At 37.4% G+C, this 26475-nt stretch overlaps 2 protein-coding genes across 12 annotated transcripts in view; both read left to right on the top strand.

Moving 5' to 3' along the window:
* Positions 1-7836, top strand: part of phtf1 (putative homeodomain transcription factor 1) — a 12984-nt gene extending 5148 nt beyond the window's left edge. For all 3 annotated transcript variants that reach the window (XM_055184470.2, XM_055184469.2, XM_073875991.1), the window contains 12 exons: positions 135-315; positions 487-610; positions 684-872; positions 958-1194; positions 2346-2474; positions 2764-3033; positions 3171-3302; positions 3569-3655; positions 6415-6570; positions 6708-6803; positions 6885-7010; positions 7215-7836. In XM_055184470.2, coding sequence (XP_055040445.2) covers positions 135-315; positions 487-610; positions 684-872; positions 958-1194; positions 2346-2474; positions 2764-3033; positions 3171-3302; positions 3569-3655; positions 6415-6570; positions 6708-6803; positions 6885-7010; positions 7215-7235 — 1748 coding nt within the window. In that variant the 3' untranslated portion in view covers positions 7236-7836. The remainder of the gene's footprint in view (positions 1-134; positions 316-486; positions 611-683; positions 873-957; positions 1195-2345; positions 2475-2763; positions 3034-3170; positions 3303-3568; positions 3656-6414; positions 6571-6707; positions 6804-6884; positions 7011-7214) is intronic.
* A 1494-nt stretch (positions 7837-9330) lies between these two features.
* pfkfb2b (6-phosphofructo-2-kinase/fructose-2,6-biphosphatase 2b) lies at positions 9331-25044 on the top strand. 9 transcript variants are annotated; one of them, XM_055184316.2, is made up of 17 exons: positions 9331-9349; positions 10720-10855; positions 11995-12120; positions 12396-12492; positions 14645-14711; positions 14826-14900; positions 14995-15051; positions 15194-15318; positions 15524-15731; positions 15846-15992; positions 16073-16177; positions 16276-16405; positions 16497-16559; positions 18698-18762; positions 20885-21085; positions 23059-23081; positions 23526-25044. In XM_055184316.2, exons 2-17 carry the CDS (start codon positions 10771-10773, stop codon positions 23593-23595), a joined length of 1644 nt encoding a protein of 547 aa, XP_055040291.2. In that variant the 5' UTR covers positions 9331-9349; positions 10720-10770; the 3' UTR covers positions 23596-25044. The 9 variants fall into 9 exon arrangements, with proteins under 9 accessions (XP_055040291.2, XP_055040290.2, XP_055040292.2 ...); XM_055184315.2 differs by lacking the exon at positions 9331-9349 and adding an exon at positions 9359-9433; XM_055184317.2 differs by lacking the exon at positions 9331-9349 and adding an exon at positions 9359-9519 and having other exon boundaries at positions 20885-21079.
* Positions 25045-26475: the final 1431 nt, after the last annotated feature.

Below are 26475 nucleotides of genomic sequence, written 5' to 3'. Positions count from 1 at the left end.
TCGATTCTGAATCGACCACGTAAAAAAAACACGATTCATTGAAAAATCTATTTTTTTGTGCCCAGCCCTAGTCATTTCGACATGACTTTTACACGACAAATGATCTAAAGGTAAAATTCTGATATTTATTCAAGTGGCAGGAGCTGTATTGTATTTTGAGGTACCAACAGCCTTTGCCAGTGAGGTGGTGGGACCATTATGCCTCATGCTACTGTTGGGCACAGTGCACTGCCAAATAGTGTCCACAGAATCCTCCAGAAGTCCAGACAACAGTCCCATCTCCAGCCGTACAGCCAGTCCTGTTCGCCGGAAAAGGTTGAACTATTTCTATGTTGCAGTTGTGTGGATTTTATCAGAAGCATAAGAGACAAAGTGTTTTCTCTCCTCAAAAAGGCTTGTTTAGTATAATAATAATCAAAACTTGTGAATATAATTGTGCATTATTGTGATTTTGACTCTTTAAGTGTATCTGTGATGTTTTTGTAGACAGAGGAAAAGCAGAAAGTCGAAGAGATCTGAGGATGAGGGAAGCAAAGGAAGGGGCGTGGTGGATCTCAAGCCTTGGCTGCTTGAAGACAACCATCGGCTTTACAGATCAGAGAAGAGACTGGTAAAACACTTTACATGAATTAAGTCCATGAATAGTCATGTTTGCATTGACACAGATTCTGTGATCTTGACAGATCTCACCAATAAGTCCTCGATATGGGATGATCTCTGATGATCTCTCCAGTGAGGAAGAGGGGGCAGATGAAGCAGATCTTCACCGAGACAGGCTTTTCTCATCGGCACCTCCCAAATACGCACCAGCGCTAAGGAGTAGACTCCGCAATGTCCCCACGAACCACCTGCCACCCCAGGCCCAACCTCAGGTGAGCCGATTGCAATATCAATGCAACATTTTGATTCCAATAGTTATTAGCTTTAATAACATGCTCATTGTGTAATCCCATCCAGAGTAATTTTAATGGCACGCCAGGATTGCCACGTGAAGTCGAGCATCTGCGGCCATCAGAGGGTTCACATCCGGCCTCAGATACTGATGACATGTTATGGGAAGAGCTTCTGCAGGATCCTGACTCTGCCTCCACAGGAAGCAGTGACAGTGGGGAGGAGCCTCACAGTCATAGCCACTCCTTTCCTATGCCCAGCATAACTCTAACTAGTGATGATGAGGATGAAGCCTTACCTCAGGTTGGTTGTAGTTTCTCTGCATGCCAATAAATTGCATGAATTATTCTGAACATCTTGGCTTTTTATTACAGTGGAAGGCAGGGATGTCCAACCCTGATCCTAGAAAGTTACCTTCCTGTATATTTTTGAGTTCCAACCCTGCTCCAACACACCTGCCTGTAATATTCAAGTAACCCTGAACAACTTGTCTAGCTGGTTTAAGTGTGCTTGTTTTGGTTTGGAACTGTACTCGGCAGGATAGTAGCTTTCTAGGAGTAGTGATGTGGAGCTTTTCCATTGCATAGTAGTACCCCGTGGTTTGGGTCGGGTCAGCTAACTTTTGTGAGCTTTTCCACTGGGTGCAGTACGTAGTACTCGATACTTTTATCAGTACCACCTCAGTCGGGGTTCCAAGCGACCCGAGCTGATACCAAAACGTGACGTGAAAACACTGTAGATCACTGATTGGTCTGAGAGAATCCTCACTACCAGCATCATCGATATAATGTAAAAGATTAGCTTTATCTTCATGCTAGCTTGTGCTGTCTCTAGCAAACATGTTGTCATCTGTGCTCTGCTATAAGTTCCCAAACTCCCTTTTAGCAATGAAAAACATTCACAGGTTGAGAATCAGGAACACCATGCCAAATATTTCCAGACTTGCAGTTTGTGGCTGCACATTTGCGCCGCACACGTCCGCAAATATGCTTAAATGCAACTTAAATGAGGCTCAGTGGAGTGCGTCGACTGACGCCACGGGTGTTTGTACATAAACTGTCATGTGAGACAGTTTTAATTTTGTGGCGGACTGAGAAATAAATAAATGTATGAGTATGTACAACAACGCTCTAACTTGTATGATGTCACAGCAGCGCAAATATAACCACAAGCCCATAATCCCTCCCACTCCGAAGTGTTACTAAACTCGATGGAAAAGCTAACCAAGCCAAAGTGTGGTGAGCTGACCCAAATCAAACTGTGGGGTACTATGCAATGGAAAAGCGCCATACCCCTCCTAGGCTTTTCACTCTGCAGTTATCCATGGGTTGCTGTCCTTTAAAAACAACATTTCAAGCTTAGCTTTTTGCTAACAGCTATAGCTAGTATAAAGGCTTAGCTAATGAATGATTACAGGCATAATTTAAATTTACATGATTTTTCTGTCCCTCCAGCACCAGTTTTCTTGGCTGCAAGCATGTCATCCCTCTAAAGACCGCGTCAGTGCCATTTTTTGGGAGCAGGGAGAATGCAAGAAAGCAGACATGTCCGTGCTGGAGATCAGTGGTATCATTCTCAGCAGAGTAAAGTCCTTTTTCATCCCTCTGCCCTGTTAACTCAGTGGTTTAAATGCCTTTGAAAGAGAACAGAACTGTTGTCAATCTCTATAAATGCAAATGATATGTAAACCCAAATGTAAACTTTTATACTCTATGTAAATGTTGTTAACAATTAAGTGTTTGCATTGGTTTTTGCCTCTTTATTTTCATAAATTTGCATTACAGTAAAGGACAAAGTAGGAAATATTAAATGTAGTGCAATATTAAGATGTAGTGCAAGTAAACAATAAAGTGACAATATTTGTGTTTCCAGGTGAAGGTAGTCGAACAGGGAATGGGATATCTTCTCTTCGGCAGCCTGGTTACGGCTTGCCTGGCCCTGCTGCCCTACTGCTTCAGGCTGGCACAGAAACTTGATGCTGTCAGTCTCAGTTCTGTTACTCTTGAGCAGCTTCTCTCATTGGCCATTGGGTCACGTAGTGTCATATCTTATGCTTTCTTCATCATCACCACAGTGGAGAGAGCTGTCCTCTCTGGACTCTTCTTTTTTATGTTGTGTGTGGCTGAGAGGACATATAAACAGGTAACGATTGTTGTGGACAATTTAAAATCTCTTTATATTTAACTATAACTTTTGCTTTAGGTCATTGCAGACCAGTGTGTTTGTTTTACGTTAGAGAGCTCTGTGCTATATACTCAAAAGTGTGATGTCTTCCACAGCGCCTTCTGTTTGCAAAACTCTTCAGCCATCTCACGTCGGCACGTAAAGCCAAAAAATCGGAGATTCCTCACTTTCGACTGAAGAAAGTACAGAACATTAAGATGTGGCTTTCATTGCGATCATTCCTGAAGGTATGCATGCGACTTCCTAACTAGGCCATGGCTATTGCCCACAACAGTATGGATGTGGTTTCGACTGTAACACTGCTGTTTTAGAGTAAACATTCGTGCGGTGAAAAGAAAATGATTGACTCGCTTGTTTACCCAAGCTGCTCATGTCAGCACCAATGAATGACATTTTTTCTGTCTGTTAGGATTGTGTAGTGCTGTTGAATAAAATCTAGTGATAATTTTTATAAAAGATAACAATGAAATAATTTCTTTGTTTTGTGTAACAGAGACGAGGGCCTCAGCGGTCAGTTGATGTCATTGTATCATCAATTTTTCTACTGGCGTTGTCCATTGCCTTCATCATCTGTGCCCAGGTCAGCAATTCTTCAGTAATACAGACTTTGATCATTTTTTTGGACAATTTTTTCATTTCTAAAAAATTCTAATCTTGCGTACATACAAGGCACTCTTTTGTCAGCGGATTTATTCCGAGATGTCTTAGAAGTTTGTAGTAGTAGTTTGATTTAATCAGATAGGTTAGTAGTTTTTAGTAATAGTTTGGTTTAATCGGAGGGGTTATTGGTTTGTAGGAGTAGTTTGATTTTATTGGAGTGTGTAGTAGTTTGTAGTAGTAGTTTACTTTTATTAGAGGGGTTAGTAGTTTGTAGTAGTAGTTTACTTTTATTAGAGGGGTTAGTAGTTTGATTTTATTACAGGGGTTAGTCATTTGTAGTAGCAGGTTGGTTTAATTCAGTCAGAGAGGTTATGCTTTTAGTTTGGTAATAGTTACGTTTAATTAGATGAGTTTGTAGTTTGTAGCAGTAGTTTGATTTAAAGGCGGAGTGCACAATGTTTGAAAAACGCTTCGGAAAAAGAGACGGGCCGATTACCAAAACACACTTATAGCCAATCAGCAGTAAGGAGCGTGTCTACTAACCAACATCCTTGCCGGGTTGCGTATGTGTGGGGCGGGTCTTTTAAAAGAAGGTCCAGATTCTATTGGGGTAGGGGCGTGTTTGTTTAGGTGATTTCAAATATCAACATTGGCTTTCAAAACATTGTGCACTCCGCCTTTAATCAAATGGGTTAATTGTTTGTTTTGTAGTAATAGTTTGGTTTAATCAGAGGGGTTAGTGATTTGTAGTAGTAGTTTGATTTTATTGGAGTGGTTAGTAGTTTTTAGTAGTAGTTTACTTTTATTAAAGGGGTTAGTGATTTGTAGTAGTAGTTTACTTTTATTAGAGGTGTTAGTGGTTTGTAGTAGTAGTTTGATTTTATTGGAGTGGTTAATTGTTTGTTTTGTAGTATTGGTTCGGTTTAATCAGAGGTGTTAGTGGTTTGTAGTAGTAGTTTGATTTTATTGGAGTGGTTAGTAGTTTGTAGTAGTAGTTTACTTTTATTAGCGGGGTTAGTAGTTTGATTTTATTACAGGGGTTAGTCATTTGTAGTAGCAGTTTGGTTTAATTCAGTCAGAGAGGTTATGTTTTTAGTTTGGTAATGGTTACGTTTAATTGGATGGGTTTGTAGTTTGTAGCAGTAGTTAATTTTTTAATCAAAGGGGTTAATTGTTTGTTTTGTAGTATTGGTTCGGTTTAATCAGAGGGGTTAGTGGTTTGTAGTAGTAGTTTGATTTTATTGGAGTGATTAGTAGTTTGTAGTAGTAGTTTACTTTTATTAGAGGGGTTAGTAGTTTGTAGTAGTAGTTTACTTTTATTAGAGGGGTTAGTAGTTTGATTTTATTACAGGGGTTAATCATTTGTAGTAGCAGTTTAATTTAATTCAGTCAGAGAGGTTATGCTTTTAGTTTGGTAATAGTTACGTTTAATCGGATGGGATTGTAGTTTGTAGCAGTAGTTTGATTTAATCAAAGGGGTTCTTTGTTTGTAATGGTAGTATGATTTAATCAGATAGGTTAATAGTTTGTAGTAATGGTTCGGTTTAATCAGAGGGGTTAGTGGTTTGTACGAGTAGTTTGATTTTATTAGAGTAGTTAGTAGCTTTTAGTAGTAGTTTACTTTTTATAGAGGGGTTAGTGATTTGTTGTAGTAGTTTGATTTTATTGGAGTGGTTAGTAGTTTTTAGTAGTAGTTTGATTTTATTAGAGTTGTTAGTAGTAACTACTACAACTATTAGTTGTTTGTAATGGTGGTTTGATTTAACCAGAAAGGGTTAGCAGTCTGTTGTAGTAGATTACTTTACTTTAATCAGAGGTGTTAGTAGTTTGTAGTAGTTTTTTATTAATGGGTTAGTAGTCTCTAGTAGTAGTTTGATTCAGTCAAAGCGGTTACACATTTAGTTTGGTAATAGTTTGGTTAGCAGTTTGTTTCAATAGTCTGGTTTAATCCGATGCATTAGTAGGTTGTAGCTGTAGGTTGATTCAATTCGGTGATTTCCAACAAGTAAAATAAAATGAAATCAACAGGTAAAACAAAAATAGTTTTGAATAGACTATAACAAAGAAGTAGCTCTCCAGATTGCTTTAACCATTGTGGTAGCTTTTGCTTACAAAAAGGTTGGAGAGCCTTGGCGGTTATTTGTTTGTAGTGGCGGTTTGATTTAATCAAATAGGTTAGTAGCTTGAAGTAGTAGTTTGATTTAGTCAGAGAGGTTAGCAGTTTGTAGCAATAGTTTGGCTTAATAGGAGGGGTTAATGGTTTGTAATAGTAATTTGATTTTACCAGAGGGTTAGTTTGTAGTAGTAGTTTGATTTTATTAGAGGGTTTAGTAGTTTGTAGTACTAGTTTGAGAGGTTATTTATTTAGTTTGGTTAGCAGTTTGTATCAAAAGTGTGGTTTAATCAGAAGTTAGTTGTTTAGTTCTTTGATGCAGTAGTTGGATTTCATTGGAGAGGTTAGTAGTTTTTGGTAGTGGAGAGGTTAGTAGTTTTTGGTAGCAGAGAGGTTGGCAGTTTGTACTGTAGCAATAGTTTGGTAAGTAGTTTGTAGCAGTAATTTAAATTAATCAGAGGGGTTAGCAGATTGTAGTAGTTGGAGTATTGGAGACAATTAAATATGAAATTTTAGTGTTGATTGTTATATTACTGTGGTTAGTAAATCTTTATTAGCTAGGAAATGTGTCTATTTAAATGTATGTACTGTGAAGCAAACAGAAGATAACAGGTGTTGTATTGCAGCTTCTACACAGTCATCACACTTTCCTTGACTCCGAAACCAACTGGGAGCTAATGGTCTGGTGTGCTGCTCTCATGGTTTTCCTGCTACGACTGGCTACCCTCGGGGCAGAAACCAACCGAAAGTACAGCAACGCTTCTGTGCTCCTAACTGAACAGGTGAGATAGCATCTCACCCGCTGGTAACAAAGAGGAAGTATTGTTCAGAAACAAGTGATCCATTCACACAAGCACAAATGTCTGTATTGCTTTGTAGCTGAGCTTTGCATATGACACTTTTATGTTTTCTACATCAGATAAATTTATATCTTAAGATGGAGAAAAAACCCAACAAAAAGGATGAGCTGAACATAGTGAACAATGTGTTGAGGCTGGCCACAAAGTTATTGAAAGTAAGAATTAAACTAGTAAATAAGTTTTTTTATTTGAAATAAAACCTGTTTTTAATAAACATCCTCATTTGCTTTTTGTAGGAATTAGATGCTCCATTTCGTCTTCTAGGTCTGACGGTAAACCCGCTCATCTACAATATAACAAGAGTGGTCATTCTTTCAGCCATTTCAGCTGTGGTCAGCGATTTACTGGGGTTCAACATCCGGGTGAGACACAATGAACAGTATGGTGTAGTACTGCACCTGTGTCCTGTTTCGTTTTTTTTTGACGCAAGTTAAGAATTATTGATCTTACGTCATCAGTGTTTTTTAACAGTTGACTTTTGTTATGAATACTTTTAAGCAATGCAACATCCGCAACCAGTGTATAATTTACAAGGTTAACAATGTATGTCATTTGTTTCTTAACAGCTCTGGAAGATCAAAACCTAATGTGATGCCACTACTCTGTCTTAACACTGGGACCCGAGAGACTCTTAAGTGTGCTTATGAACAACCTCTTACGGCCAGTATCTTTAAAAACTGTGCAAATCTACTGACCAAACCTGCGCATGGCTTTGCCTCCACTTTCTGTGCCAATGGCCAGCCCGAAAAACCTGTGTTCAATTCAACTTGAACTCTTAGGTGATTCCCTCATATCTGAATAACGGTAAAGCACAACCAGACTTGAAAATGTAATGCATTGTTTTGAATGCGACTTTCTCTATGCACTTGCCAAGTGCTGTAACTACTTAAAAGTGTGATGTTATGTATTTCAATCACTGTGCTTTGTTTCTAGAAATGTATTTTCTAATAATATATTATCTGATGTGGAAGTAATAACTTTAAAATAGAACCACTATGTGCCTTGTGAATAATTCCATTTAACAGTAGTAGATTGTAGGTATGCTATGTATGAAACATATTCATTGACTGCTGAATAGGAAATTAAATGAGTTTTTTAAGGTACTGAAAATATTGCACATTAGGCTCCTTGTGGGCACATAATTTCTAATAGCATTGTATTAAAATAAACTTTTCTTTAACTCAGAAATCTCCTTAAGATCATACATTTTTCACCATCAAGGTTTTGTTTATTAATATTTTATAATTAAAATTTAAATGGTAAAATGGACTGCATTTATATAGCGCTTTTAACCGACCTATGGCCATCCAAAGCGGTTTACAATTTGCCTCACATTCACCCATTCACTCCCACATTCATACACCGACGGCAGTTGTTCATTAATTTATGTTTTGGACCCTAATGTGATATTCAGCACAATCATGAATACTTTGTACTGCAATTATGGCCGTTTCTCAAACGGAAGGCTGCAGCCTTCGGGGTCACATATGCAGGCTGCATACGTCATTAAAGGATTAGTCCATTTTCTTAAAAAAAAAAAAAAAAATCCAGATAATTTACTCTCCAGCATGTCATCCAAAATGTTGATGTCTTTCTTTGTTCTGTCGAGAAGAAATTATGTTTTTTGAGGAAAACATTACAGAAGTTTTCTCATTTTAATGGACTTTAATGGACCCCAAAACTTAACAGTTTTAATGCAGTTTTAAAGGACTCCAAACGATCCCAAGCAGAAATACAGGATTGAGGAAAACATTTCAGGATTTTTCTCATTTAAATGTACTTTAATGGACCCCAACACTTAACAGTTTTAATCCAGTTTAAAATTGCAGTTTCAAAGGACTCGAAACAATCTCAAACGAGGCATAAGGGTCTTATCTAGTGAAACAATTGTCATTTTTGGCAAGAAAAATAAAAAATATGCGCGATTAAACCACAACTTCTCGTCTTCCTCCGGTCCTGGGACGCGCCAGCGCGACCTCACGTAATTGCGTAATGACGTCGAAAGATCACGTGTTACATATATGAAACGCACATTTGCGGACCATTTTAACAATAAACTGACACAAAGACATTAATTAGTATCATTCGACATAGAGCAACGTAGGAACTGTTCTCTTTCTCCACAATTGTAAACACTGGGGTGTAGTTTTGCATACGTCATCCGTGACTTCTTGACGTGATGACGTATTACGTGAGGTCGCGCTGGCGCGTCACAGGACCGGAGAAGACGAGAAGTTCTGGTTTAAAAGTGCATATTTTTTATTTTTCTTGCCAAAAATGACAATCGTTTCGCTAGATAACACCCTTGTGCCTCGTTTGAGATCGTTTCGAGTCCTTTGGAACTGCAATTTTGGGCTGGATTGAAGCTGTTGAGTGTTGGGGTCCATTTGGGTCCATTTAAGTGAGAAAAATCCTGGACTGTTTTCCTCAAGAAACATGATTTCTTCTCGACTGAACAAAGAAAGACATCAACATTTTGGATGACATGGTGGTGAGTAGATTGTCTGGATTTTTTGAGGAAAATGGACTTATCTTTTAAGCCTGGCGTATTTTATGACGTGTGCAGCCTGCAGGTGCGACCTCTGGAGGATGCAGCATTCCGTTTGAGAGACTGCCTATGTTGTGGTGTGTGCTGTTGTACCCTACGGTAATGTTTGGAGATGGTGTTGAAGTGAAGTTCACTTATATCACAGGTATTACGGTAAGTATAGTGTGACGCAGTGACACACCTTCACTCGCGCGTTGGTTGCTGGTTGTCGTGGAAGGTCAAGAAGTGCAAAGCCCGGTGAGAAACAGCAGCACTGCGCAAAGACAATGAAGCTGCCGGTATTATAACACAAGCTTACCGATCTCTGAAGCTGACGGACAACTGTAAGATGTCTGGCTTTCTGTTCAGTTATTTCATAATAGCTGTTAATAGTCGTAATATTTGAATGCGTATTTGAAATCATTCACTTGTCCAGTGTCATTCTATGTTTATAATATGTTCTCCAAATGAATGTATGCGATATAAATCGGTGAGATTGTTGACAAGCCCTGTACATACCTTTGCTTTAGGCTACGTGACGCACATTATATTTTGATGTCTTTATTGTGCCATACTTTAAGGATAGTCTTCTCTACTATGACCTTCTGTTCTGAGGAACAGTTTCACTTTTATAACTTGATGTATACAGTCATATTCGTCTTCTCTATTGTGACGATGCCCTACCTGATATTTTATTCTTTATTCTAATGATCATACACGGTGCATTGTAATAACAAAAAATGGGAACATTTCTATTATGACATTTCGTATAAAGATCATCTTTCCTATGACGTACCTGAATTTACCAATATTTTTTATTCTTTATTATGACGTACAATGACGTATGATTTTACTAGATTAGAAGTCTCCAACTTTATTGTTAGGAACTTAATTTAACAAAAAGACGTACATTTCTACTATGACATGATATACGTGACGTTGACGTACCTGGCTGATATTCTACTCTTCATTAAGTAAATTCCTAAAATTCCTTCGCCACAATAAACTATACATTATATTTTAAGGACCGTCGTCTTTCTTGATGACGTAGCATCATATTTGCTGTGCTGTTGCTCGGTTTGATAAACCGTGCAGCCCATCGTGTATTGGTATCTCTTAAAGGTGCAGTGTGTAATTTTTAGAAGGATCTCTTGACAGAAATGCATAATATATACAAAACTATATTATCAGGGGTGTATAAAGACCTTTTTATAATGAACCGTTATGTTTTTATTACCTTAGAACGAGACATTTTTATCTACATTCACAGAGGGTCCCCTTACGTGGAAGTCGCCATTTTGTGCCGCCATGTTTCTACAGAAGCCCTTAAAGGACAAACTTTTTTTACTAAGTTGTCTCCGTCAATTACATGTTTTCCCAGCATGTTTACCATAGCTTCTCTATGCGTTTCAAAACAAGGGGTGAGCAGTGGACTGAGCCGTTGTTGCAGTTCGCAATATATATATATATATTTATATTTATATTTATATTTATATATTTATTTATTTATTTCGCAGTTTCCATTTCTGTTTCTATTTCTGTAGGTGCACTATGTTTTAACAATAATAGGAGGATCAAGTGAGTGAATATCCAGTATGTCTGCGTTGTCGCGGCATGATTTTGGTCCAGCTGCTGCTGAACCGAGGAAAACAGAACCCAAAAGCAAAGAGAAGAAATGCTGTTAGTACACACATTTTTCCATCCCTAACTTTGAAGTTCTTGTGGAGATGTAAAGAATAACAAGACCCATCAATAGGGATGACAAACTAAAAAAATTTGCATGAGTTGATTTCAGAATTGAGTGCTGTTTTGTTTCAGTACTTTGAGGTGTAATATCTGACTCAGTAAATTTGCTGTAGCCAGATCCTTGAAGTTAGCCGTTTCTCACAGTAATAATTCTCTCTGGTGTGCTAAACATAAGTTTATTGTCATACTATTTTTAACTTCCCTTTATTTAGATGTGATGGTAGTTTCAAATTGCAAGTCAGGGTGATGTTGCACAAGATGCTGGAGTAAAGAATAACGCTCAGTACAGCCGCTCTAGAGAAAAAGCCTTCCAATAAAAGTACTGCATACAAACAAGTTAAATTTAGAAGCAACATTTATGGTACAGTTGATGTAAGGTTTAATTGTTAGTGGGAAATAAATTTCTTAGTGTGACCTTAGCAAGTAATTTTAAATGTTAGCGTTCCCAGATTCTAGTAGGAAGTATGGTCTCGTATGACAGAAATAGCAGCCTGAAGGCGTTGCAAATATGGCCACCAAGTGGGATGACTTTACTTAACCTTCTAAGACCTGGATGTCCACATACATTGACATCACATTTTTTTGTTGTTTACACCATAAAATTGTACACAAAAATGGACTTAAACGCAAAATAGCTGGAAGAAATCTGAAAAAAGACAAACCAAAGCTTGGTCTTAGGAAGTTAAAGGTATTGCAGAGGATTTTCTTTTTCCGGGTGGATCATCAAGACTATTGGTCCTCCTAGTTGTCAATCAGGAGTGTTGCGCAATTGCATTTTTTTAAAAAGTGGAGAAGGCGGTTCTTTTCTAAAATTTGAGAAAATCCTCCGCTATACCTTTAAAGGACTTTGGGTTCATTTGCTTAGGGTATGTACTGTGGTTTTGGAATGACTAAACTCTGACAGTTCTTAGAAAAAAAAACATGAAATGTATTCAAGAGAAGCTGGTATAAACTTTTAATTATTATTACTATTATTAATTATTACTATATCTTCCTTCATCTCATTGTATCTCTTGCTTATATTATGGTGTTGAAACCATTCCCTCTGTCTGTTGTTGTCTGTCTGTCATCAGCATGGGCCTCTTATATGACCAACTCCCCTACCATGATCGTCATGATTGGCCTGCCAGCGAGAGGCAAAACTTACATGTCTAAAAAGCTCACACGCTACCTCAACTGGATAGGAGTTCCCACCAAGGGTAAGTGGGCAGGATTTAGATTTATAAAGCTTTATGTAGCCCTCAGCTGATCAGTGTGACATCATGGTCTATAAAAAGACTACATTTGAGCTTGCATTATTCGAATGTGCATGCACTCATTGACCAAAAAAAAAACACAAGTATTTTTATCACAATAACTGTAAGTACCTTAACCACTCTTGAACTGCTTCATTCACTTGTTGTTCTGAAATAGTTTTCATTGAGAATGTGATCATTTGTGTCATCGCAATATTTTGTTTTTGTTTATTGTGCAGTGTTTAACCTCGGTGTGTACCGGAGGGAAGCCGTCAAAGCATACAAGTCTTATGACTTTTTTAGACATGACAATGAAGAGGCCATGAAGATACGAAAGTAGGAATGTTTTGTGATTTAGTTGGATTAAGTCATGTGATTTGAATAGGTAGTTCACTCAAAAATAAAAACCTGTCATCATTTCTCACCCTTACTAACCTTTGCCTCTTCTAAAAGAAATCAAATGTATATAGTAGTGAGGAAAATAAGTATTTGAACACTCTGCTATTTTGCAAGTTGTCCCACTTGGAGATCATGGGGGGGTCTGAGGTTGTCATCGTGGGTGCATGTCCCCTGTGAGAGACATAATCTAAAAAAATCCAGAAATCACAATGTATGATTTTTTAAAACTATTTATTTGTATGATACAGCTGCAAATAAGTATTTGAACACCTGAGAAAGTCAATGTTAATATTTGGTACATTAGCCTTTGTTTGCAATTACAGAGGTCAAACGTTTCCTGTAGTTTTTAACAGGTTTGCACACACTGCAGGAGGGATTTTGGCCCACTCCTTCACACAGATCTTCTCTTGATCAATCAGGTTTCTGGACGGTTTCTGAGAAACACGAAGTTTGAGCTTCCTCCAAAGATACTCTATTGGGTTTAGGTCTGGAGACTGGCTAGGCCACGCCAGAACCTTGATATGCTTCTTACAGAGCCACTCCTTGGTTATTCTGGCTGTGTGCTTCGGGTCATTGTAATGTTGGAAGACCCAGCCTCGACCCATCTTTAATGCTCTAACTGAGTTCCCCCAAATCTCGCAATACATGGCCCCGGTCATCCTCTCCTTAATACAGTGTAGTCGCCCTGTCCCATGTGCAGAAAAACACCCCCAAAGCATGATGCTACCACCCCAATGCTTGACAGTAGGGATGGTGTTCTTGGGATGGTACTCATCATTCTTCTTTCTCCAAACACATTTAGTGGAATTTTGACCAAAAAGATCTATTTTGGTCTCATCTGACCACATAACTTTCTCCCATGACTCCTCTGGATCATCCAAATGGTCATTGGCAAACTTAAGACGGGCCTGGACATGTGCTGGTTTAAGCAGGGGAACCTTCCATGCCATGCATGATTTCATTACGTCTTAGTGTATTACCAACAGTAACCTTGGAAACGGTGGTTCCAGCTCTTTTCAGGTCATTGACCAGCTCCTCCCGTGTAGTTCTGGGCTGATTTCTCACCTTTTTTAGAATCATTAAGACCCCACGAGGTGAGATCATGCATGGAGCCCCAGTCCAAGGGAGATTGACAGTCATGTTTAGCTTCTTCCATTTTCTAATTATTGCTCCAACAGTGGACCTTTTTTCACCAAGCTGCTTGGCAATTTCCCCGTATCCCTTTCCAGCCTTGTGGAGGTGTACAATTTTGTCTCTGCTGTCTCTGGACAGCTCTTTGGTCTTGGCCATTTTAGTAGTTGGATTCTTACTAATTGTATGGGGTGGACAGGTGTCTTTATGCAGCTAATGACCTCAAAAAGGTGCATCTAATTTAGTATAATAAATGGAGTGGAGGTGGACATTTTAAAGGCCGACAAACAGGTCTTTGAGGGTCGGAATTCTAGCTGATAGACAGGTGTTCCAATACTTATTTGCAGCTGTATCATATGAAAAAATAGTTTTGAAGGAATCATGTATTGTGATTTCTGGATTTTTTTTGGAGTATGTCTCTCACGGTGGACATGCACATACGATGACAATTTCAGACCCCTCCATGATTTCTAAGTGTGACAACTGTACTGTATATGTTTGCTTTGTGTATAAAAAAGTCTAATACACTTTATTCAGAACCTGATCTTGAAAATCTTGCTTGAGAGCTATGGTTATCCTTCATTTTCTTAATATGTTAAAACAACGTGGACATCATGAGTAAATATAATGATGACCAAATTCTGAGTTGGGTGAAATTCTTTTCACGGATGTGTTTACCTTTGTTTGTTTTAACTGACACCTGCGATGTCCATTACAAACACATTTTAAAGCATTAGATGTACAGTGCGCTATGACAATATGAGTTGTTTAACTCTGGGAGAAGAAAAAATGCCCATAAACCATAGAAAAAGCTTAGGTTAGAGTAATGTGATATCAAGCCACTTCCTAAGATTACATTAGAACGCACAGTTCTTCCTGAGAGCAGGAAGCTTTTTGTTTCAATTTCCATTTCCTAATAAAAATAATTGATTTACAAATGTTATATCTGTCTCAATAGACACTGTGCCTTAGTGGCCCTGCAAGATGTGAAGATCTACCTGAATGAGGAAGGCGGGCAAATAGCTGTAAGTTTACCTTTTTTTTACTGTTCGCTCAATTTAGTTATAGTAAAATGATGTGAGATTAAATTGAAAATGATGAATAAATCACAAATGTGGCAATCTGTTTATCCTTTTGAGGTTTTCGATGCCACAAACACAACTCGGGAGAGGAGAGATCTCATATTGAGCTTTGTGGAGGAGAATGCATACAAGGTATTGTATGCGGTACATATGTGGTACAGTACTTGGAAAACATTTGTAGTCATCATTTGTAAAAAAAAAATAATGTTTTTTTTTATGTTGGCAGGTGTTTTTTGTGGAATCAGTTTGTGATGACCCAGATGTTATTGCTGCTAACATCATGGTATGTTGTGATGTCTGGTTTGCATTCTATTAAAGTGATGGAATAATGAAGTCTTTTCAGGTAATGAGAAAAAAGCACCTGAGAAACAGCGTAGCGGTTTTGCTGTATATTTTTCTACTCTTTACCTTCAATATACCCTCAGGAAGTGAAAGTTTCAAGTCCAGATTATCCAGAGGCACACAGAGAGAGAGTCATGGATGATTTCCTGAAACGCATCGAATGTTATAAGGTCACTTACCAACCTCTAGATCCTGATGAATATGACAAGTAAGCTTGTGCTCTAGTAACAATGTCTTTAATATATATATATATACATTATATGATATCATAGTCATCCCTTGGAATATATGAAAATATGTATTCGCATTTCCTAATTTGTGTTTTTTTTCCTAAAATTTCACACTGATTTTAAAGTTTAGACTGTATTTTTATATAAACCTATAAGTGACCACAAGTGTCACTCTTTTCCCAGAGATCTCTCTTTCATTAAGGTGATGAATGTGGGCCGCCGGTACTTGGTAAACCGGATTCAGGACTACATTCAGAGTAAGATTGTTTACTACCTCATGAACATCCACGTACACTCGCACTCCATCTACCTGTGCCGACACGGAGAGAGCGAGCACAATGTCCAGGGCCGTATTGGGGGGGACTCTGAACTCTCTCCCAGAGGGAGGCAGGTGTGGATTCATTCAATCTTACATTTGGTGCATGCTTGTATATATTTAATACAGACAGATTTATGCTTGTAAGAGACACTAAAAAGTATGATTTCCTCTTTATTTTTATTTTAGTATGCAAGTGCCTTGCGTGAATTCATTGAGGAGCACAAGCTGTCTGATTTGAAGGTTTGGACCAGCCAGTTAAGGAGAACCATCCAGACAGCTGAAGCGCTGAGAGTTCCCTACGAACAGTGGAAAATCCTAAATGAGATAGATGCTGTTAGTATGGCCAGATCTTGCTTTTTAATTCATTACATATGTTTGTAGATACTGCATATTCAGACTGTTCTGAAACTTAGGGGGTGTGTGAGGAGATGACCTATGAAATGATCCAGAACTCATTCCCTGAAGAGTACGCACTTAGGGACCAGGACAAGTATCACTACAGATATCCAGGAGGAGAGGTACCGGTACCGTTACTGTACTTGTACTGTTGAATTTCCCTGTAGGTTGTTAGCTAGGCTTCTTCACATGGTATTATGTTCCCTTTCTCTCCCTGCAGTCGTATCAGGACCTGGTTCAGAGGCTGGAGCCTGTCATCATGGAGCTTGAGAGACAGGGCGATGTACTTGTCATCTGCCATCAGGCTGTGATGCGCTGTCTGCTGGCCTATTTTTTGGACAAGAGTGGAGGTGATATGCACACCAAAATGCACACACATTCATGGTTTAACTGTAGCTGGTGGTTAAGATTGTGTAATCTTTCTTTCTGTCTGTCTTTTAGATGATCTTCCTTACATAAAATGTCCCCTTCATAGTGTCATGAAGCTCACTCCTGTTGCCTACGGTATGTTAGTTGTTTTTTCTAAGGGTAGTTTGCAGCAAACATACACGCATAAATGGACTTCAGAAGTCTAAAAAGGTGAAAATGGTTTATTTAAATTTACAGTGTATAAGCAGCATAACATTTGAAGTGAAAAGTGGAACTAAGAGTTTAATAACGTGCACTCAATCTGACACACGTTTGTGCAAAACCTGATTGTTTATGAAAAAGCATGATCTGTGAAAATTAATGAAAGTCATTATACAAAAGAGTTTCTCTGAACAAACCCTGCATCTCAAATTTGCTGAGAAATGAAGAATATTTTGTGATTCTTTACCCCTTAACTGTCACAGGCCCACAGTTAATGTAACTATTCAACAGTCCCTCCAGAAAAACGCGATTATGATTCAATGCATAATTATCCAGAGTTCGCATATTTATGCGGGGGCCAAATACACTGCACTTTCGCAGCATAAATTGCAGATTTCCGCCCGCAAAATATGCGGGGCTTGAATGATTTCATAATCCCCGCATTTTCGTAGCAAAAAGTCACTTATATCTTAGAAAAGTTGAAAAATGTTGCATTTACCTCACACAAGTGCAGCCATAGAATTGTATAAAGGCTAGATGTCTCGCCCACGCTGCTGGCCAACTGAGTGGAACGTCCGCATTTTGGCGGCCATCTTGCCACGGGGCGCTTGCTCACTCGTGGCATGGGGTTTTGGTGGTGCAGGTGCTTTTGGATGGGCATAGCTTGCTTGATTTTTTGCCGATTTTCAAACGGTTTGGTTTGTTATAAACGTCAAAGATGTACCATGACACTGCATACTTATAAAAAAAAATTCATGAAACATGTTAAAGCATCCAGAATTATAGCCACGTTAATAACGTTTGTAAGAAATCAAACCGTTTGAAATTTGGTTGAAATTGAGCAAGTTATGGCCATTTAAAAGAACCTGCACCATTAAACTCAATGCTACGAGTGCACGAGTGCCATGTGGTAAGATGGCCGCCCGGTGATGATGTTAGGGACTCCGCCGTAACACATCTAGCCTTTATACATATCTATGAGTGCAGCCATGTCCCCTGTTGCTATGGGAAGGTAATGAAGTGACGTAATTACGCGACGTGAACATCATTAAAAAGCTGCAAACTCCAACCGCAGTTTTTGCAAGTTCTCGCGGTTTTTGCAAGTTCTCGCGGTTTTTGCACGTTCTCACGGTTTTTGCACGTTCTTGCAGTTTTTGCAAGTTCTCGCGGTTTTTGCAAGTTCTCGCAGTTTTTGCAAGTTCTCGCAGTTTTTGCAAGTTCTCGCATTGTTTGCAAGTTTTCGCAGTTTTTGCATTTTTCTGGAAGGTCTGTATAATAGCCTATTCTAAAACTGAAATAATCTTGACATATATATATATATATTAGGGATGTGCATCGATGCATCGCGTTCCCATTAAAAAGACCTGTCTAAAATCGATTCTGAATTGTAAGGCTCCGATTCAGTGTTTCATGCACAGCTTGTGCATTTACTACGGCTCCGTGATCAGTAGGAAGTCCTTATCAATCTAAAATCACTACAAGTTTGACTCGTTTATAACGTGCATTTAAAAAAACACAATCATTTAAAATATTCTTTATTATCATGAAAATACCTGAAACAATCTGAAGAACAGCAATATAAATATGCCTCTAGATATTTCCTGGAATGGTGTTAGTAATGCTACTTCTTCAGTCTGTGAGAACTTACAGTTGTGTTTATGTAAGCCTATTTTGGTTTGTTAAGATGCTTGAAATTCAATAAAAAAATAAAAAAATAAAAATAAAAAAAAGTAATGCTACTTCTTCTGTGGCACAAATGGTGTTTCTAAGCGAGGGCGCCCTCTGGCTTTTGGATGTGGCTGCATTTTACCGTAATTCATTCAAATTCATTCATTGAGAAAACGCGCATTTGCCCGATTAATTGTCACAACTCTAATATATATATATCATTATATTTAGCATTTTGGGCACGAAACATTTTAATTTTTTATAGTTTTTTTAATATAGAATACATACTTTATTGCTTTTTTTTCTAATCAAAATTTGTACTTTGTAAGTTGCTTAGTTAAATGTGTCTGCGAAAGCCATAAATGTAAATTCTGCTTACAAATAATTTTGGTTGTCTGCTTTAGGTTGCAAAGTGGAGATGTTTAATATGAATGTGGAGGCAGTCAACACACATCAAGACCGACCACTGGTGAGTCCATAAAAGTCTCAAGTACAATTTTTTCGAACAGTATGAATTTTTAATGGATGATGTTAAATATTTATGTCATGTAATTGGTGGTCACATTTTTCCTTCATAATTCGAAGATTTTTTCAGTAGTGTTTCAAAGCAAGCATGCCTTGTTTCTCTTACAAAAATTAACAATGGTTTTACAACAAAGACAAAAACATGGTTACTGTAGTCAAAGCATGGTTGCCACAAATCGACCATTTTTTATTATACACTCTTAGAATGAATGTGTTAAAAACAACACATTGTCCCAGAATCCACCCATCTCCGTGTTATTATTGAAACAACAAATGAAGAGTTTGGTTCCAAAACGCGATAAACGCCATTTCTGAAAAAAATGAGTTACTGCCAAAATCAGTATTATATCAGGTCAGTAGTTAAAAGTAAATAATTCATTTTACGCAAAATCCAATACCCGCCGTGATATTCTGTCATCTTTTCTCCCTTTTTTCCCAAAATGCGACAAACGCCACTCCTCCTTTTTTACAGAATGCAATAAATCCATTCCTGATATTACAGCCCGCCAGTCATGCAATGTAAACAAACAATGGCGGCGCACTGAGTACACGGAGTCCTAGTTTTCCTCATCTACTTTGTACTTCGTGATCAACAAACAAAACAAAATAATACTTTAATTGCATTGCTAAACCTGTGATGGTTTTCTGTGACGGGAAAGAAACGTAAGCCATCAACATCTAATAATTTCCGCGAGAGGCACTTGGCTTGTTCTCCAGACAGCATCAAGCTTCTCATGCTAAAACATTGACCCCAGAGGATCTCATGAAAACTTTACGCTGTGAAAATGTAAAGAGACGACGTCAAGTATAACCGCAGCAATGACAGTGTTCTTAATATAACAAAGTAAGTGTTTTGGTTAATGCCATTAATGTTTATTTTTTTAGTCATTGTATACCACTAGTCAACTAAATAAATATAAAATGGTAAAGATGAATGCACATTTATACATTGATTTAATAGATTTATAGCATTTTGAAATAAAAAACTGTTATGGATTTATTGCATTTTGTGGAAAAAAGAATTCGTTTTTATAATAAATCTTTGAAAATTAAGTTATGGATTTGAATTTTTTATGTTTTTATAGCTAACCTAAAGATGCTATGTGAAAGTTTGTAACAGAAAATAGTGGTTTTCATCTTGTCACTTTCTTGGTATAGAAAACACGTTTTTACCGAAATTTGTCAAAATGGATTTATTGCGTTTTGGAACCAAACTCTTCAAATTTTGTGTTACTTTTAACACAACTTGTATTACATTTTAACACAAAATCAACACAAAATGACACATAATGTGTTAAAATCTTAACGCACAAAGATGTGTAAAAAATTAACACATCCTTTATAAGAGCATGATTTTGTAGTTAAAAACGGTAATCAATACAGCAAAAACCATGCATTAGACTTTTACTGTAATAATACCATGGTTAATTTTCATAAGGGTTTTTGCTGTACAGCTCTTATGGGTTTTAATTTGATTTTGGTCTCATCACTGCATCAGTGCATGTTTGGCGTCTGTGCTGCCTGCTGCATTTTTCTCAGAAATCCCTGAATCCTTTAGTTAAGCTGTCTGTCTGTTTTGCTGTGCATTTGAATCGAACTCTCACAATTATAAAGTTTGATTAAACAAAACGTAGTCTGATTTTTCTCATCACAGTGAGGTTTCACCTAAAACATATGTACTAAAACAATAGTGATATGCTCAGTTTTACAGTTGTGTGTTGATGTTGTGTTTTACACAATATGTGTGTTAATGTTTGGTAGCTGTGGTTGTGCTGTAAGTGTGCGGGTTTGTGTTGTCACCGTGTCGAAGACTTGTAGTGCTGTGGTGTTGCAAGAGTCCTGCATTGAGTAAAACTTCCTATTTCCTCAGTGTTTTCGTGCTTGCGTTGTTTTGTAACATAAATGTGCAGATATTTTTATGCTTTTATAGATGATGGCTGATTGGTTTTGAGAACACTTGCAATGTAGGTGTTTGTTTACTATTGAAATGTGAACAAAAGGATTTTAAGATGAGGTTTCTCTATAGGCTCTTTTTAACCCTCCTAGTTTCTCCCATCTCAAACTAGGAGAGAGTCAAGCGAGAATCCACCCCTCTGCTGCTGAGGCGAAATAGTTACACGCCCCTCTCCACTCATGACCGGGTTAAAAGGCCTCGCCTCTACAGTGCCGGCAATCGGCCCTGGCTGCCCCTCGCCCTTTCCCCTACCACCCTGCACTTGCCCGACACGCCAGGAGAGGCGCCGCTGCTTCAGCAAAGCCAAGTTAGTGTAAGAATCTAAAGCAGTCTGTTTGAAGACAAACTTAATGGAGTGGATTAAGCGGTGATTTCCTGACACTAACCCACCTCACCCTGGTGTTCTGATTTGTCCCCAAAACTGCATGATTTTGTTGGGTTTAATAAGGCGGTCTGCTTCATAATGTTCCTCTTTTGCGCATGTTGAGCTTGAGCTTTATTTTTGATTCCTTGTTGATCACATCTCTGCACACCACACAGGTCATACAGTTGTTGCCAGCAGGTCTATTTGGTGTGGTTCTCCTTATCTTTGGTTAAGAAATGGTTCCTTTTGAGTTTTTTCGTGTTCTTCAGTAAAACATGGAGACATTCTTAAAACGTGATAAATATACAAAATTGCATAGGGTATGTTGAAGATCAGTCTGTCTGTGAAATCCTGGCTAAAGTCTTATTGTCTTAATATAAGACTTGTAGAATTAAAGGGCCTATTTTTGAAAATATGCTCATTTTTCAGCTCCCCTGGAGTTGGACATTTGATTCTTGCTGTTTTGGAATCCATTCGGCTGATCTTGGGGTCTGGCGCTGGCGCTTTTGGCGTAGCTTGGCACGGTCCGTTGAATCTGATTAGACCATTGGCATCGGGCAAAAAATAGCCAAAGAGATTCAATATTTTTCTTATTTAAAACTTGACTCTTCTGTAGTTACATCGTAAGACCGACAGAAAATTAAAAGTTGCGTTTCTAGTCAGATATGGCTAGGAACTATACTCTCGTTCTGGCCTAATAGTCAAGGACTTTGCTGTTGTAACATGCCTGCAGCAGGCGTAGTGATATTGCGCACTGCCGGCCATGTTACATAGGTGAAGTCCTTGGTTATTACGCCAGTTTGAGAGTTCCTGGCCATATCTGACTAGAGAATTGCAGCTTTTGATTTTTCTGTCGGTCTTAGTACACGATGTAGCTACAGAAGAGTCAAGTTTTAAATAGGACTCTATGGTTGTTTTTTGGCGGAATGCTGATGGTCTGGTCGGATTCGGTGGATTGTGCTGGGCTGTGCTGACAGTGCTAGCGCCGGACCCGAGGGTCGGCTGAATGGTTTTCCAAGTGGTGGGAATCGGGTGTTTAACTCTAGGGGAGCTGGAAGATGAGCATATTTTCAAAAAAAGTGGAGTGTCCCTTTAAAGTTTGATTTCATTCAATCTCTGACATGGCCTGACTCAGTCAATATTGAATGATATTGAATGTCATTATCTAGGGAAGTGGTTCCCAACCTTTTTCACTTTAAAGCCCCCTAGTTGTCCACAACAATATTTAAAGGCCTCCCACTCACTAAATTTGTATAATATTAAATAGAAATATGAATAATAGGAATGACTAGACAGACGTATATTCGAAACTAAAATGAAACATCTTGATTTTTAATGCTTGCTTTGTCCAATTTTTTATCATTTTAAGTCATCTTGAGGCCCCTTTGGAAATCTGCTGAGGCCCCCTTGTGGGCCCCGGCCCCCTGTTTGGGAAACACTGATCTAGGGGGATTTTTATGTAGTAACCAGTACATAACAAAAATATGACTTAAGCTTTTAAGTAAATGTTTCTCGTTTTAAGAATGTTCAGATTTACCAAAAAACAGAACTGTACTGAATGAGAATAAGAATGACAGTATTGTTTTACCTTTAACAATGTCTATTAATTCATCTATTTCCTCCCCAAATTAACAAAACTCCAAACCAAATGAAAATAAACTTGATATGTCATTTCATGTACTTATCATGTGATGTTGTGGTTCAATACCATCAGTGCTTGTTCTCTATTTATTGTTGTACTGCACTAAATAATTTCCTTGTATTTTATGTTGTTTCCCAATACAAATGTGTTGAGTAAGAAAAGTATTATTCTGCATTGTGAACATGGCAGATGGTTTTGTGCTTCATTTCTCTTCCATATTTGTGTCACTTTCTCTTTTATGATCATCTTGTTTCTCCTGCACTCCATCTTATCCTCACAGTCTCATGCAGGAGCCAATCATCTGTGAGTATATTTAATGTCATGTGTTTGAAAGCTCATGTTGTTTGACATCTCATATAATGTACACACATCACATTTACACAGTTCATGTGACTATATAATCCACACTTAAAGCACACTGAATTTTTAGTTTGGTGTATGTATGATGTAAGTTTGATGTTGTTGTTTAAGCCTCTGCTTACTTTTTTGTTTAGTTTTTTGCTGGAGTTATAATCTTTTATTGATTCTGGAAGATTCAGTCAAGCTTATCATACATTCCTTATATAGTTGTATTGTGTCTTAATGGTGATGGCTTTAATGTCAAATGAGTACTGACTGGTGTTATTGGATATTTTTGTACTGCTTTAAAAAAAAAACTGGAATTCGGAAGTTAAGTACGTGTGACAGACTGTGAAACTGAAACTGTTCAAATGTTGAAGCCACTTTAACTTCTTTTGTTTTTTAAAGGACACCTTGTGTGAAGGACTCTACTTTGTCGGCACAGATGAATTTAATGACTGTTTCCGCTTCTGAGTGAGACCGATCTTATATTTTTAAACCCTGCATGTTATGTACGTTCACATTATCTCTCTCCACACCCTTGCTTTAACAATGACTGAACATCATCTGATCATGACATCACTACAGCTAAAAAGAACTCTGTAATGTTTTATCATAACCTTTGGGGATTTAATATGTGAATGTGACCCAAAATATTATTTCATCTTTACATTTGATGCCTTATGGAAGACTAAACGAGAGATCCTCTCTATAAATGTGATTTATTAGTATTTGGACACAACATTGCACAATGTACAAATGCAGGAGTGGATGACTGAATTGTTTCCCATGATACAAATCTTATAACTATTTCAACATCTTGCAGACAGTCATCAGAAAGATTAAAAAAGGAAATGGGACAAAGGTTTATAAATGTGATGTCAGAGAGGTGAAAAGGTAAATTGCTTAAAGTCGGCCAAAGGAAGAGACTTAATTGGATTTGAATAATATAGATGGTACTTTATGGGATATTGTACAAAGTTCACAGTGTTGGTTTAATATTTTTATAGTAATGTACTGTGTAGCATCATGACAATGCTGCAAGGATTTAAATGAAGTGTATTTTACAGATCAGGTCAGTAACACAGGAGTGTATTTTTATATATTAGAATGTCTTGAATGTCTTTGTTTACCATGCAGTCCTGTATGGATGGCCAGTGCACTTAAACAAATACGTGCAAGTTCAAACTCTTAGTCAGCCATATAATATAAGTTTGTTAAAACTAAGTTAACTGGAGAAACACATTACTGTCTATTTATATTTTTAAGAGGCTGCACTTTTCTGACATAAATGAAATGTCACTGGAGGTTAAGTCCATTCACATAACTCTCAAAATAAATAAATAAATAATAAATAATTTTGCATGTGGGAAATATGATATATAACATGTCCATTTTTATCACCATGATTAAATGTTAATGTTTTTTAATTGTCTACTACAAATTTTATCACATCTTTGCCTTCAGTATTGATTTTTAATGATCCTGTGATGTGACAAATGTAAGTAATCCATCATGTTTTCTCACATATAATATGGGGGCAAAAAGCTGCGTGCATGATAAATATAAAAATGCTATTAAAAATAGTGTTGCATATCACATGCTGGAAATTTCATCTAAGAATGTCAATCAAACATAATCCAGCAGTCCTGAATCACATTACATTGTGTTTCATAGATGACTAAAACTCCACTTTATTTTAATGAAAACCAAGGTCTAGTTACAGATATCCAAGCATGCATTGCCTTTGTGTAGTGACTGTTATAATGACACATAGTGCACATCAAATGTGACTTTATCTGAATGATAAATTCTTTACAATGGTGCCACAGAATGTGAATGATAAATTGCCTGTCATGTTTTTCAATAATGTTAGTTGCTTTGACTACATATATTAAATAAAATATTCTCTTATCGCAGACTTTTATTATGCTTTTATTCCTATTTCGTAATGATGGTTGTAATATTAGAGCCACTAGATGGCGTACAAGGACCATTTCATTAGTACTAGTTTTTGTTGTGGCTCATCACATTGTTATTCATTTCTACAGAATTATAAACATGACGAAAAACTTGTGTTTATTTATTTGTTCCTTTTTAAACAATGCTCATTACACCTTCATTTTACCTCAAGTGCTAATGTTAAGATCTTAACCACAAGTACTCCGATACAAGTTATAAAGTTTAAATGTCAAATAAGGTACTAGAATCCATCTGGCCAACGCACTTCCTCTTTATCTTGATCATAATAGTGTACCTGACAGAAGTGAATCGTTGCACCTGGATTACACACACAAACACACACACACTGTCCTCGCTGTGTTACATAACCCTGATGCAGATGGATGAGGGAAGTATTAACCTATGAGTCACTGGTGCAGGTGGAGGAAGAAACATCTAAACCCTGATATCTTTAACTCCCACAATACAAAACCCATAGATGCTTTTGCATAGCAGCATCAGATTCACGCAGGACCTTCCTCTGTTTGTTTCAGGTGTGCTTTGATGCTAAGCGTATTGTCAGTTTTTTGTGTTTTGAACAACAAATAATTTCACATTCATAAAGGATTTGTCAATATTAGAACATCTCACATGCATCAGTGAGAGTTAAAAAGCTCAGGTGCCCTCTGACATATTTAAATATTCTGACATAAAAATTGTATTAGATTCAGAGTAGCAGTAATGGTTAATTGTCTTTGTTATTTATTTATGTTTTGCTTTGCTTGTTTTTTCCATTAGTATTAAAAATGTGACCATGCACCACAAAACCATAAGTGTAAATCTTTTTGAAATTGAGATTTATACCTCATCTGATGTAGGTTTGTTAGGATAAGACAACATTTGGCCTTTAAAGTTGTCCAAATGAAGTCCTTAGCACATATTACCAATGATACATTCATTTTTATATATATTTACTGTAGGACATTTACAAAATATCTTTATGGAACATGATCCTTACTTAATATCCTTAATATGTTATTTGTCATAAAAAATAATTTTGACCCATACCTACTGCTTCAGATATACACATGCTACTTATTACTGGTTTTGTGGTCCAGGGTCACAAATGTGTGTTGGTACACTTTTTTTGGACTTTTTATACACGTTAGAATTGAGTAAATGTTTCTTTGGATAAAATGTTTTAGTGTGTGGCATTTAAAAAACTTTTAGACGACTTGTTTGTCGACAAAAATGTATGAGTTTTGTTGCATTATTTAACAAAACATCAAACCAAGTGACCATCTGTGATCAAATGATGATAAGCCTTTCATCAGAACAATCTTTACTTTTGTTTACCTTTATTTCAACTACTGTACATTTGACCAGCTGGTCCTAAGGTTATTTTAAGTGGATGTAT

The sequence above is a fragment of the Misgurnus anguillicaudatus genome, chromosome 14 (genome assembly GCF_027580225.2).
Source record: "Misgurnus anguillicaudatus chromosome 14, ASM2758022v2, whole genome shotgun sequence".
In the NCBI taxonomy this organism is placed as follows: Eukaryota; Metazoa; Chordata; class Actinopteri; order Cypriniformes; family Cobitidae; genus Misgurnus; species Misgurnus anguillicaudatus.
The sequence above is the reverse complement of the archived record's forward strand: the minus strand, read 5'-3'. Positions and strand labels throughout refer to the sequence as shown.

Bases quoted from the DNA above. Each gene is read 5' to 3' on its own strand.
- pfkfb2b (XM_055184316.2), top strand. From the start codon at position 10,771: ATGTCTGCGTTGTCGCGGCATGATTTTGGTCCAGCTGCTGCTGAACCG. The intron at 10,856-11,994 runs GTTAGTACACAC...GTCTGTCATCAG, and splicing joins AAGCAAAGAGAAGAAATGCT to CATGGGCCTCTTATATGACC. The intron at 15,052-15,193 runs GTATGTTGTGAT...ATATACCCTCAG, and splicing joins TTATTGCTGCTAACATCATG to GAAGTGAAAGTTTCAAGTCC.